Source organism: Dipodomys merriami, unplaced genomic scaffold (genome assembly GCF_024711535.1).
Source record: "Dipodomys merriami isolate MVZ:Mamm:240054 unplaced genomic scaffold, mDipMer1.0.p SCAF_45, whole genome shotgun sequence".
NCBI classification, from domain to species: domain Eukaryota; kingdom Metazoa; phylum Chordata; class Mammalia; order Rodentia; family Heteromyidae; genus Dipodomys; species Dipodomys merriami.
Window position 1 is genome coordinate 11,733,108 of NW_027206013.1, and position 14,001 is coordinate 11,747,108.

General features: G+C 47.4%; 1 protein-coding gene across 1 annotated transcript; it reads left to right on the top strand.

Annotated features, from left to right (window-relative positions):
- Positions 1 to 2,919: 2,919 nt before the first annotated feature.
- LOC138808523 (phospholipase A2) lies at positions 2,920 to 11,409 on the top strand. Its single transcript, XM_069994805.1, has 4 exons — positions 2,920 to 2,954; positions 6,216 to 6,375; positions 8,387 to 8,514; positions 11,277 to 11,409. Exons 1-4 carry the CDS (start codon positions 2,921 to 2,923, stop codon positions 11,393 to 11,395), a joined length of 441 nt encoding a protein of 146 aa, XP_069850906.1. The 5' UTR covers position 2,920; the 3' UTR covers positions 11,396 to 11,409.
- Positions 11,410 to 14,001: the final 2,592 nt, after the last annotated feature.

Genomic DNA, 14,001 nt, shown 5'->3' on the forward strand with positions numbered 1-14,001 from the left:
TCAGGCATAAAGCAAAACTCTACCTTGAAATTAACAAATGGAAAGAGGTCTAGAGGAGTGACTCCAATGGTAGCAGGCTTGCCTACAATCACCAGGTCCTGAGTTCAATACCCAGTGCTGCATCTCCCCCTGTGGGGGGGGTGGGGAAGAGACATGACAGACTAGTATATGAAAGGCATATTGATGTATCTGATACAAGCCTTACATAGCTAATGGATACCTTAAAAAATGACTAAAAGAGCTAGCGGGGACAAGGGGGGGTCAAACCTATGTTCTAACTGGAGTCTAAGGCTAGAGGACCTCAAGTTCGATGTCCACCTAGCTATGTAGTGAGATTTTTCTCCCATTTCCCAGGTTTTCTGTTGGCTCTAGTAATTGTTTTGTTCTTTTTGTGTATGTACAGAAACTCCCCCCGCCCCAGTACCAAGGTTGGAACTCAGGGCCACGTATTTGCTTGGCTTGCTAGCTGAGCTAGCTAGGATATTTCCACCTGAGACACACCAGCGTGCATTCTGGAAGTAAAGTCTCACAGAGATTTTTTTCCCCCAGGCTGGCTATGAATATCTATCCTCCGGATCTCAGCCTCCTGAGTAGGATTACAAGCCTGAGACACTGGTGCCCAGGGATACTTTGTCCATTATTTGTGCTTTTTTTCTGAGACATGGCATTCTATTCAGAAAACAATTACCTGTGCCTAACTTTCAAGTTTTCCATGTTTCTTGTAGTAAATCCAAGGTTTCAGGTTCTGTTGTTGTTTATCTGTTTTGGCTAGTCCTGGGGTTTGAACTCTTTAAACACTGCCCTGTAGGCTCTTTTGCACAGGGCTAGCATTCTACCACTTGAGCCACAGCACCACATGTGGCTTTTTGGTGGTTGGAGACAAGAGTCAGATTTATCTTCCTAGGCTGGCTTCAAACCATGATCCTCAGATCTCAGCCTCCTGAGTAGCTAGGAAGACAGGTGTGAGCCTTCAGTGCTCAGCTTCCATCACTTTTGGGGGGGGGGTGACAAACATGGGCAGCAATAAAGCTGAAGATGTGTTGTCAGGCTGGGAGACACTGCCCATAACAGTCAGAGCTGGCGATCTCAAGCCTGTGGACGTACTTGGCCAATGGCAACAAGCGGCTGCTTTGGAGCAGTTCCTGGAGGTAGGAGGCCTATCCTGTAGGGGCTCAACTGACTTGACCTTGCTCAAGTGTGGGTACGCTATCACCTGAAGGAGTAGAGAAGCTATTGATAGCTGTTCTTTCCATTGGAGATTGTGTTTTTCCCGAGCTGAGGGGGGCCGGGCCACGCACACCTGTGCATAGCCTTATGTTAGCAGAAACTCAAAGCACCAAGGATTCAGAGATTTGGTGCACTCCCTCCCCACTCTCCCATCAGGTCCAGTCTTCTGCAGGGACCACACAGGTTTGACCATGTCTGTGTGAACCTATATCAGGCATCCAATGCAAAGAACACTAGCAGCGCCCTCCTCTTCCCCCACCAGCCATTCTGCCTGAGAATTTGTCTAGACTGACTTTGTGGATGATTTCCAGTGGATTTCCAGTGGGACCTTCAGCACTCCCTGTCCCCAAACTCTTCTGAGGTGTAATAATCACCAAAGCTAACGAACACCTTGGTTCTGCTGTGTGATGTTGAGACAGCCACTGTACCATGAAGCCTCTGATCCATCTCTGCAAGATGGAAGTCTTTGCCACGTGCAGGTGGCTCACGCCTGTCATCCTAGCTACTCAAAAGACTGAGATCTGAGGATTGTGGTTCAAAGCCAGCCTGGGAAGGAAAGTCCATGAGACACTTACCTCCAATTAACCAGAAAGAGCTGGTAATGGAGATATGGCTCCAGTGATAGAGCAGCAGCATTGAGTAGAAAAGGCTAAAAGAAAATGCCTAGGCCCTGAGTTGAAGCCCCAGTACTGGCACACACATGTACACACACACACACACACACACACACACACACACACACACACACACACACACACACACACACACAAGGGAGGAAGAGCCGCTGCAGGTGGCTCACTCCTGTAATCCTAGCTACTCAGGAGATTGAGATCTGAGAATCACAGTTCAAAGCCAGCCTGGGAAGGAAAGTCTATGAGACTCTTGTCTATTAGCTACCAGAAAACTAGCAGTTGAACTGTGGCTCAAGGTGGTAGAGCAGGGCTAGGAATGTGGCTTAGTGGTAGATTGCTTGCCTATCATGCATTATCCCCGGTTCGATTCCTCAGTACCACGTAAACATAATGAGCCAGAAGTGGCACTGTGGCTCAAATGGTAGAACACTAGCCTCGAGCAAAAGAAGCTCAAGAACAGTGCCCAGGCCCTGAGTTCAAGCCCCACAAGGGTGGAGGGGCAGAGTAAGGAAGAAAAGTAGGAAGGAAGAAATGGAGGGACAGGAGGACGGAGGAAAAGATGGGAGGAAGGAAGGAAGGAAGGAAGGAAGAAAGGAAGGAAAGGAAGGAAGGAAGGAAGGAAGGAAGGAAGGAAGGAAGGAAGGAAGGAAGGAAAAGCATTCCTTAGGATCAGCTAGACTAGACTTGAGCCCTGCTCTGCTATTCACTAGACGAGACATGGCGGTCGCCACCATTTCCTCCCGTGTCCCCTTTCCACCCAGGTGCCCATCAGGATGGATGGCTCTCTGCCACAGCAAGGCTGCGCCAAGTACAAAAGGGCAGGGGAGATGGTTGAGCCAAAGATCTGCAAACTCCAGAAAGCATTCCTTTAGTTACACAGTATGGACTGCAAATCCATGACATTATTTCCAGTAATCCCTTGCCGGCCGGCAGCACCTTCAGCCTCAAGGCCAACGCAAAGCTGCTGAGAGCAAAGCAAACAGCCTTATCTTGGGGGGTACAGGGGCCCCAGACTATAAGAAGGGACACCATTGCTCACTTCAGTGCTTTGTCCACTCAAGATGAAATTCCTTGTGCTGGCTGCTCTGCTCACAGGTAGGCACCCCCTGGACCCCCTTTCTGGGCACTCAAATCCCCTGCTATTCCAACAGCGATCTGGGGACACAGCACATAGGACTGGCTGGAGGCTCAGTTCTAGGCTCCCTGTGCAGCACATGAGCTCCTGGGTTGGGGTTTATTCCTCAAGTCCCCCCAATAGTTTCCACGATTTCTACCTCAGCTGAACTCAAGAGAACCCTTGTAGGCTGGGAATGTGGTTAGTGGTAGAGTGCTTGCCTGGCATGCATGAAGCCCTGAGATTGATTCCTCAGCACCACATACACAGAAAAAGCACGTAGTGGCGCTGTGGTTCAAGTGGTAGAGTGCTAGCCTTGAGCAAAAGCAGCTCCGGGACAGTGCCCCGGCACTTAGTTCAAGCCCTAGGACTGGCAAAAAAAAAAAAGAAAAGACCCCTTGTAGCAGGTTCTATCTTCCCACCAACTCATATAAGTAAGTCCCTCTTTTTTCTCTCTACCATATGTGCTATATTTATTTATTTATTTATTTATTTATTTATTTATTTATTTAATTTATTTATGCCAGTCATGGGGCCTGAACTCTGGGCCTGGACACTGTCCCTCAGCTCTTCAGTTCAAGGCTAGCACTCTACCATGTGAGCCACAGCGCCACTTCTGGCTTTTTCTGCTAATGTGGTGCTAAGGAATTGAACCCAGGGCCTCATGCATGCAAGGCAAGAAGCACTCTACCACTGAGCCACCTTCCCAGCCTTTTTATTTTATTTTTATTTTTTTATTTTTGCCACAGCTCTACTTCCAGCTTTTTCTGTTTATGTGCTACCAAGGAATTGAACCCAGGGCTTCATTCATACTAGAGAAGCAGTAAGCCACATTCCCAACCCTTGCTTTTTTTTTTTTTTGGTGGTGTAAGTATTGGGACCTGAGCTCAGGGTCTGTCCCTGGGCTGCTTTTGCTCAAAGTGATCACTCTACCACTTGAGCCACAGCACCACTTCATGCTTTTTCTGTTATGTGATATGAGGAATCAATCTCAGGGCTTCATGCATATCAAGCAAGCACTCTACCACTAAGCCACATTCCCAGCCCTCCTTGCCAAATCCTTTTTTAAAAAATGTTTTTGTGCTGGCTGCCAGTGGCTCATGCCTGTAATCCTAGCTCCTCAGGAAGCTGAGATCTGAAGACCACAATTCAAAACCAGCCTGGGCAGGAAAAGTCTGTGAGACTCTTACCTCCAATAAACCCCAGAAAACCAGAAGTGGCACTGTGGCTCAAGTGGTAAAGTGCTTGCCTTGAACTGAAGAGCTCAGGGACAGTGCCCAGGCCCAGAGTTCAAGCCCCCAAAACAGCAACAAAATTAGCAATGTAAACAGTATATCTGTGTGTGTGTGTGTGTGTGTGCGTGCGTGCGTGCGTGTGTCTGTGTGTGTGTATGTGTGCTGGCACTGGGGCTTGAACTCAGGGCCTGAGCTCTGTCTCTTTGGTTTTTTGCTCAAGACTGCCACTCTGCCACTTAAGCCACAGCTCCACTTCTAGCTTTTTTCTGGTTCTTTGGAGATAAGAGTCTCTGGACTTTTCTGCCTAGGCTGGCTTTGAATCATGATTCTCAGATCTCAGCCCCTGAATAGCTTGGATTGCAGATGTGAGCCCGCAGTGCACACATGACTAGCAGATTTCTCTTTCTGTGGGTCAGGATGGGGGTATAACTGAGGTGGGTCTGCCTCTCTGGCTCAAGATCTTTTCCAGAGTTATGATTGGGAGATAGTCTTAGCTTCATGTCTCATCTGAGGCTTAATTGGGAGTGGAGCTGCTTCAAGATGCACAAATGGTTCTTGGCAGGATTTGATTGGTTCGCTATGAGCTACTGGACTAAGAGCTGGGTTTTCTCCTGGCTGTTGGAGGAGGCCACTTACACAGGCTGCTCCACAGGGCAGCTCACAGCCAGTGGCTGACCTCCCATTGGGGGAGCAAGTAAGAGGACCAAAAAGAATGAGCAAGACAGCCGGGCGCTGGTGGCTCACGCCTGTAATCCTAGCTACTCAGGAGGTTGAGATCTGAGGATCGCGGTTCAAAGCCAGCCCGGGCAGGAGAAACCGTGAGACTCCTATCTCCAATAAACCACCAGAAAAAAACCGGAAGTGGCGCTGTAGCTCAAGTGGTAGAGCGCTCGCCTTGAGCTGAAGAGCTGAGGGACAGCGCCCAGGCCCAGAGTTCAAGCCCCACGACCGACAAAAAAAAAAAAAAAGAATGAGCAAGACAAAAGTCAATTTTTGGGTATTGATAGTCCAGCTGGGCATGGTACCGCATGCCTATAATCCCAGAACTTGGGAGGCTGAAGCAAAAGGATGGAGTTCAAGACTAGCCTGTGCTACACAAGACCCTCTCAGTAAACAAAGAGCTGAGAATGTAGCTCAGTGTTAACAGTGCTGCCTAGCATGTGCAAGGTCCTGGGTTCTGTCCCCCAGCACTGCCAAAAACAACAAAAAGCAAAAATGCATGCTAAGTGAAAGAAATCATAAAAAGGACACCCACTGCATGATCCATTTATAGGGAATATCCAGCATAGACAAATCAAGACAAAAAACAGACCAGGCTGAGCACTGGTGGCTCACGCCTGTTGTCCTAGCTGTTCAAGAAGCTGAGATCTCAGGATCCTGGTTTACAGTCAGACCGGCCAAAAAAAGTTTGTGACACTTTAATTTCTAATTAACTGGCAAAAGTGCCAGAACTGGAGTTGTAGCTCACATGTTAAATAGCCTTGGACAAAAAAGCCAGATAAGCTGGGAATTCATGGCTCACGCCTATAATCCTAGCTACTCAGGAGGCTGAGATCTGAGGATCACGGTTGAAAGCCAGCCTGGGTAGGAAAGTCCATGAGACTCTTAACTCCAATTAACCACCAGAAAATCAGAAGTGGCAATGTGGTTCAAGTGGTAGAGTACTCGCCTTGAGCTGAAGAGCTCAGGGACAGCACCCGGGCCCAGAGTTCAAGCCCCACGACCAACAACAACAACAACAAAAATCCCTGATTTGGGCTAGGAATGTTGCTTAGTGGTAGAGTGCTAGCCTTAGGCAAAAAGCAGCTCAGGGCCAGTGTCCAGGCCCAGAGTTTAAGCCCCAGGACTGGCAAAAAAAAAAAAAAAATCCTGTTTTACCAGGTTCTGCTCCCCACCATGCTTTTCTGAAGCAGCAACTGGCAGGGGTGAGAAATACAGAGGGCAGGCAGTGGACCCCTGGGTCCCAGAGCCACTGAGGATGAATTTGATCTGGCTGCTTTCTTGCAGTGGGTGCTACTGCACACAGCATCATCCCTCGGGCTGTGTGGCAGTTCCGCAACATGATCAAGTGTACCATTCCTGGGAGTGACCCCTACAAGGAATACAACAACTACGGCTGCTACTGTGGCTTGGGGGGCTCAGGCACCCCTGTGGATGATCTGGACAGGTAACAAGCCATCTGTGTGTCTGGGGGGGGGGGGCAGTAGACAAGGCAAGGATTTCACAGTGCATAAATATGGACAAAGCATAGCCTATGTTGGCCCTTGCATCCTGTAAAGAAAACCTCCCCAAGAGGCCCCTCCAGCCAATGTCACCTCTGGAAATGGAAAGTGGAAAATCCAAGATGTAAAATAGCATGTGATTCTGCCCTCTAGTGTCTGGATAGAGCAACTCCAACTGCCATGATCACAATCCAGGTGTCAGAAGCTCTTGTTTAAAAAAAGTGAGGGGGCGGGGGCGGGGAACAAAGGAGGAGGCAACAATGATTGATAAGAAATGCACTCATTACCTTGCCCGGGTAATTGTAACCCCTCTGTAAGGTATTTTCACAATTTAAAAAAAGTGTCACAGGTGGGACACTGGTAGCTCGCAGCTTGTCATCCTAACTATCCAGAAGGCAAGAAAGTCCATGAGACACTTATTACCAATTAACCACCAGAAAAGCTGAAAGTGGAGCTGTGGATCAAATGGTTGAGCACTAGCCATGAGCACAAAAGCTCAAGGACAGTACTGAGGCCCTGAGTTCAAGCCCCAGAACCACCACCAACAACAAAAAGTTTCATGGCAGAATGTATAGGCACAATTATTTGATGGATGTGATTGTAATTCCCTTGGAACAGAATGTCATCTGTGGAATTGGAGAACTTCATAAAACTGTTTTAAGGCCTTAATTTGCTCCTATTTTTATTTGGGAGGAAGCCAGAAATGATATTTTCTCTGCTTCTTATATGACATCTAAGTTACACATGTAAAACCAAAGAAAAGTCCAGTTGAAAAAAAAAAAAAAACTGTATGGGCTGGGAATGTGGCTTAGTGGTAGAGTGCTTGCCTAGATGCATGAAGCCCTGGGTTCAATTCCTCAGTACCACAAACACAGAAAGGGTCAAAAGCAGTTCTGTAGCTCAAGTGGTAGAGTGCTAGCCTCAAGCAAAAGCAGCTCAGGGACTGAGTTCAAGCCCCCAGGACTGGCAAAAAAAAAAAAAAGTGTCACTGTATCTCCAGCATATATCTTTTTTTTTTTTTCTGTGTTCCTTAATCACATCTACTGAACATGTGGTTAAAAGTAAGTAAGCCGGGCGCTGGTGGCTCACGCCTGTAATCCTAGCTACTCAGGAGGCTGAGATCTGAGGATCGCAGTTCAAAGCCAGCCTGGGCAGGAGAGACCGTGAGACTCCTATCTCCAATAAACCACCAGAAAACCGGAAGTGGCGCTGTAGCTCAAGTAGTAGAGTGCTCGCTTTGAGCTGAAGAGCTGAGGGACAGCGCCCAGGCCCAGAGTTCAAGCCCCATGACCGACAAAAAAAAAAAAAAAAGTAAATAAATAGGGGCTGGGAAGGTGGCTCAGTGGTGAAGTGCTTGTCTTGCATGCATGAGGCCCTGGGTTTGATTCCTCAGAAGCAAAAAGAAAAAAGCCGGAAGTGGTGCTGTGGCTCAAGTGGTAGAGCACTAGCTTTGAGCTGAAGAGCTGAGGGACAGCGCCCAGGCTCAGAGTTCAGGCCCCACGACTGGACCCCCCCCCCAAAAAAAAAAAAAAGTAAATAAATAAAGAGGCCAGCCACTGGTGGCTCATGCCTATAATCCTAGCTCCTCAGGAGGCTGAGTTCAGAAGATCGCAGTTCAAACCCAGCCTGGGCAAGAAAGCCCATGAGGCTCTTATCTCCATTTAACCACCAGAAAACCAAAAGTGTCACTGTGATTCAAAGTGGTAGAGTGCTAGTTTTGAGTGAAAAAGCTCAGGGTCAGTGCTCAGGCCCTAAGTTCAAACTCCATGACCAACCAACCAACCAACCACCCAACAAATAAATAAATAAATAAGGGCTTACCATTTACAAGTTGTATGTAAAACTATTTCTCCTGGAGCATTTCAGCTAAGTTATGTATACTTCCCCAAAAGACAAGAGGTGACTCAGACTGCTACCAAGCCACGATCCTTGATTGATTTTGTTCCTCTTCTTCAGATGCTGCCAGAGACATGACCATTGCTATACCCAGGCCAAGAAGATGAGCAGCTGTAAATTCCTCGTGGACAATCCTTACACCAACACCTACTCCTACACGTGCTCTGGCTCCCAGATCACCTGCAGCAGTATGTCTACCTTCTGTCTGACTTTCAGATTCTGCTAAGCCTGGGAAAAATCATAGCAATGATAGTCACAATTAATTGGTCATTCTCTTGCTCTCATTTTAACCTCATAACAACCCTGGGGGACAGGATACTATCTCGATTTTTTTTTTTTTTGTCATGGGGCTTGAACTCTGGGCTTGGGCGCTGTCCTGCCCGGGCTAGTTTTGAACCCGCGATCCTCAGATCTCAGCCTCCTGAGTAGCTAGGATTACAGGCGTGAGCCACTGGCGCCCACTATCTCGATTTTACAGATGAGGAAACAGAGGCTCAGAAAATGAAGTCAATTGTCTGAGGTCACACAGCCTGTAAGGTTTGGTTTTGGAACAGAGTTCTGTAGAACTCCAAAGCTCTGCCTTTTTTTTTTTTTTTGGGGGGGGGGGTCCGGTCATGGGCCTGAACTCTGGGCCTGGGCGCTGTCCCTCAGCTCTTCAGCTCAAGGTTAGCGCTCTACCACTTGAGCCACAGCGCCACTTCCGGCTTTTTTCTTTTTGCATATGTGGTGCTGAGGAATCAAACCCAGGGCCTCAGGCATGCAAGGCAAGTGCTCTACCACTGAGCCACCTTCCCAGCCCAAAGCTCTGCCTTTAACTGCCATGTTTTATTGCTTCCTAATGTAATAAAAAGCTGGGAGCTATATTATTAAGAAACCTGCTATTACATGGCAGAAGCTGGGCTAATAATGTATACAGGATAGGTTTTATTGTCCCCATTTTAAAATCTGGGAAACTGAGGCTCAAAGACAGTCATTTGGGCTGAGGGTGTGGCTCAAATATTAAAGCATTTGTTTAGTAATTGCAAAGCCCTGAATTCAAGCCTCAGCACATGCACTCTCTCTCTCTCTCTCTCTCTCTCTCTCTCTCTCTCTCTCTCTCTCTCTCTCTCTCTCTCTCTCTTTGAGTCATTTACTTCAAGGCATATACTTTGGTAAGTAGTAGTTGATATTTAAACCTGGTTTTGGACTGGGAATGTGGTTTAGTGGTAGCGTGCTTGCCTAATATGCATGAAGCCCTGGGTTGGATTCCTCAATACCACAGAAAATGCTGAAAGTGACATTTTAGCTCAAGTGGTAGAGTGCTAGCCTTGAGCAAAAAGAAGCTCAGGGACAGTGTCCAGGCCCAGAGTTCAAGCCTCAGGACTGGCAATAAAAAAATAAATAAATCTGATTTAATCTAATTTATAAGGCTCTCATCTTTCTGGGCAAGGGTAGCTCATGCCTCTAAAATCTAGCTACTCACGAGGCTGAGATGTAAGGATCTCAGTTCAAAGCCAGCCCAGAGAGGAAAGTCTGTGAGACTCCAATCTCTCCAATTAACCATCAGAAAAATGGAAATGGAGCTGTGGCTCAAAGTGGTAGAGTACTAGCCTTGAACAAAAAAAGCTCAGGAACAGGGCTGGGAAGGTAGCTCAGCGGTAGAGTGCATGCCTTGCAAGCATGAGGCCCTGGGTTCGATTCCTCAGCACCACATAAACAGAAAAAGCCGGAAGTGGCGCTGTGGCTCCAGTGGTAGAGCGCTAGCCTTGAGCTAAAGAGCTAAGGGACAGTGCCCAGGCCCAGAGTTAATGCCCATGACCAGCAAAAAAAAAAAAAAAAAAAAAAAAAAAAAAAAAAAAAAAAAGCTCAGGAACAGTGCCTAGGCCCCAAGTTCAAGCGTCATGACTGATGGCGGGAAAAGGCTCTCATCTTAAGCACTAAGTTCAGAGTCTGAGTTTGTGCTTTCTTTTTTTTTTTTTTTGTCGGTTGTGGGTCTTGAACTCTGGGCCTGGGCACTGTCCCTCAGCTCTTCAGCTCAAGGCGAGCGCTCTACCACTTGAGCTACAGCGCCACTTCCGGTTTTCTGGTGGTTTATTGGAGATAGGAGTCTCACGGTCTCTCCTGCCCGGGCTGGCTTTGAACCGCGATCCTCAGATCTCAGCCTCCTGAGTAGCTAGGATTACAGGCGTGAGCCACCAGCGCCCGGCTTTGTGCTTTCTTATAAGTACTACGTGCTAGCCAACTGAGCCTAAGCTCCTACGTTTTTGCTTTCTTTTACTTCTTTCTTTCCTCCCTTCCTTCCTTCTTTTTCATTCCTTCTCTTCCTCCTTACTACTTCCCTCCCTCCCTTCTTTCACTCTTCCTATCTCTTCTTTCTTCCTTTCTTTCCTCTTTTCTCTTTCCTGCTATTCTTTCTTTCTCACTTAGGGCCCATATCCTGTCCCTGAGCTTTTTTTTTTTTAGTAATACATGTGGCTTTTATTTATTTTTTTAATTTAATTTCATTTTATTTGTGAACATACTGTACAGAGGAGTTACAATTACATGGGCAGGATAATGCGTACATTTCTTACCAAGCATTGCAGCCTCCTCCTTTGTTTACCCTTCACATCCCCTGAGCTTTTTTTTTTGTTCAAGGCTAGCACTCTACCACCTGAGCCCCCTTCCAGCTTTTTGGTTGTTAATTGGAGATAAGACTCTCACAGACTTTCCTGTCTAGGCTGGCTTCGAATGGTGATCCTCAGATCTCAGCTTCCTGAGTAGCTAAGGCCTTGAATTTCAAATCCCAGGACTGGCACACACACACACACAAAATTAAAGCCAAATATAACTAGGCACCTAGTTTGCTTGGTTTCTCAACTGAAAATTTGTACCAGTGTGATAGCTAGAAGCTTATTCCAACTAACTCTTCTTCCTGGGTTGTACAAAGCAAGAAGCAGCTTGGCTCACCCCACTTTTTGTCCCTTTCAAGGCAAAAACAATGAATGTGAAGCTTTCATCTGCAATTGTGACCGTGAAGCTGCCATCTGCTTCTCCCAAGCCCCATACAACAAGGAGCACAAAGACCTGGACACCAAGAAACACTGTTAGGATTGTCACCTTTGAAAAGCAGCACCCTGCCTGCTGTATTGCCTGCATCTTACATTGTGTCTTCCAATAAAGCATCTCTTGAAAGATCTCATGTTTGGAGATTGTGGTATTCTCTGTCTACTAAACATAACTAGATGTCAGTGAAGACCATTCAAGTTAGGACATTTTTAGGAAGCAAATTCTTTGAAATGTGAGTCATCATCAGCCACCATCAATTATTTACTCTCCCAGGGCTGCATGTCTCTAAATTTCCTGCTAGTCCTAGGAGCTATTCCTAGAAGCTAGTCCTAGGAGGAGATCTTATTTTCTTCTTTTTCCCCAGAGCTAAGGACCGAACTCAGGGACCTTGCACTTACCGGGCAAGTGCTCTTCCACTGAGCTAAATCCCAACCTCAAAGATCTTATTTTCTAAGTTGAGGCCCAACAGGAGAAGTCATTTGCTCACTTCCATCAGCAACTACGCTCTGAGCTTCCTCCTGAAGTTGTTTAACAGATCTCACCTGCTTTCATTCCTCTTACTCCATTGCCAACTGAGTTAAACCACTGCTTTCTACAACTCTTGCTTTTTTCTCAATACTGAGGTTTGAGCTCAGGACCTTGTGATTGCTACAGCCACACTCTAGCACCGCTCTTCGTTGAGACAGGGGCTTACTGTGTAGCCCAGGCTGGCCAGAGCTCTGTGTGTGTGTGTGTGTGTGTGTGTGTGTGTGTGTGTGTGTGTGTGTGTGTGTGTGTCTGTGTGTCTGTGTGTCTGTGTCTGTGTCTGTGTAATTGGAGAGTCTCACAAACTTTGCTATCCAGGCTGGCCTCGAACCGCGATCCTCAGATCTCAGCCTCCTGAGCGGGTAGTATTACAAACGTAAGCCATCAGCGCCCGGTTAATAATCTTTTCATGAGCGTCTGCTGGGCGCTGAAAACTGGATAAAGGAAATTCTATTACTGTGGCCAGGAGGGTTTGAGTGGAAAAAAAACTGAAAATCATTTGAGAGAGGATTAAGATCGCAGCAGCCACGGGGTCTGCACGGTGCCCGACGTGGGCACGGGCTCGTTACGGAGCGCGTCACCTTTCACAGCGGGGGGGGGGGGCGGGGAAACGGGGGACGGGACACGTGGCTGTATTTACCTTCCCACCTCACGGGACTCCGCCTGGGCCCGGAGAGATTTCGGAGTAAGATGTCATTGGTTGGTGTCATAACACGTAACTATCCGCCTGTCTTTTCTATTGGCCCGGAGCCCGCCCCCTGCGCCTGCGCGAGCCCAAACCCGCGCTTGCGCAGTGCCTGAGAATAGTGCTTCGGAGGTCTTCTGTGCTGTTTGCACGTTTGCAACGTGCAGAGTCCCGCAAGACGAGGAACTCCCGAGCGTGTCTCAGTGGGGCCACTCACCTGCCTCTCTGTTTTCTGCTTGGCAACATCATCATCATCATCATCATCATCATCATCATCATCATCATCATTGTCATCATTATTCCTAGGAGCGTTGCGTGAATGCAGGAAAGGGAGAGGCTGAGCCGCAAAGGGGAGACCGCGCCAACGCTCACGTCTCTAATTCTGATTACACTGAGATCTGAGGATCAAAGTCCGAATCTAGCCCGAGCAGGAAAATCCGAGAAACTCTTAATCTCCAATTAACCACTAAGGAGGCCGGAAGTGGAGGTATTTCTCAAGTGGTAGAGTGCTATACTTTAACATAGAAGCTAAAGGACAGCTCCCCAGACCCGGAGTTCAAGACCACACACAGCCACTGCCACACACAAAGGATGGAGGGCAGACCAGTGGGGCGTAGATGTGAGATCCTATTCAAAGAAAGGCTGGGGGCATGGCTCAGGTATTAGGCAGTCACCTAACAAATGCATGGACCTGATGCAAATGCCAGAACTGAAAAAGAAAAACACCTAGAGGAATGCCAGGTTGGATTCTAGTCCTGGCTCCAAAACAATGTAATGTGACCTTAGGTAAATCTGGATCTTAGAAGTCAGGCACAGTACTACATACCTACTCTCCACATTTGGGAGGTGGTGGCAATTTCAAAGGATTCAATTTTAAAGCTAAACTAGGCTGGGTTACATAGTAGAGTTCTGTCTCAAAAAGAAAAGAAAAGAAAAAAGTAGACTGCTTACCTAGCATGTGAGAGGTCAGTTTAACTTTTCTCTTTTTTTATTTATTTTTTTTATTGTCTTTTTTTTTTTTTTTGTCCGGTCGCGGGGCCTGAACTCTGGGCCTGGGCACTGTCCCTCAGCTCTTCAGCTGAAGGCTAGTGCTCTACCACTTGAGCCACAGCGCCACTTCCGGCTTTTTTCTTTTTGCTTATGTGGTGCTGAGGAATCGAACCCAGGGCCTCAGGCATGCAAGGCAAGCACTCTACCACTGAGCCACCTTCCCAGCCCAGTTTAACTTTAATCTGTCATTGTATATACGGTATTTCCTAGTAGAGAATGGGTGGGGATTGAACAGGGCTCCAGTGGCTAACGCTTGTGGCTCATGCCTGTAATCCTAGCTACTCAGGAGACTGAGATCTGAGATCATGATTAGAAGCCACCCTGGGCAGAAAAGTCTAGGAGACCCTTATCTCTAACCACCAGAAAACCAGAAGTGGCACTGTGGTTC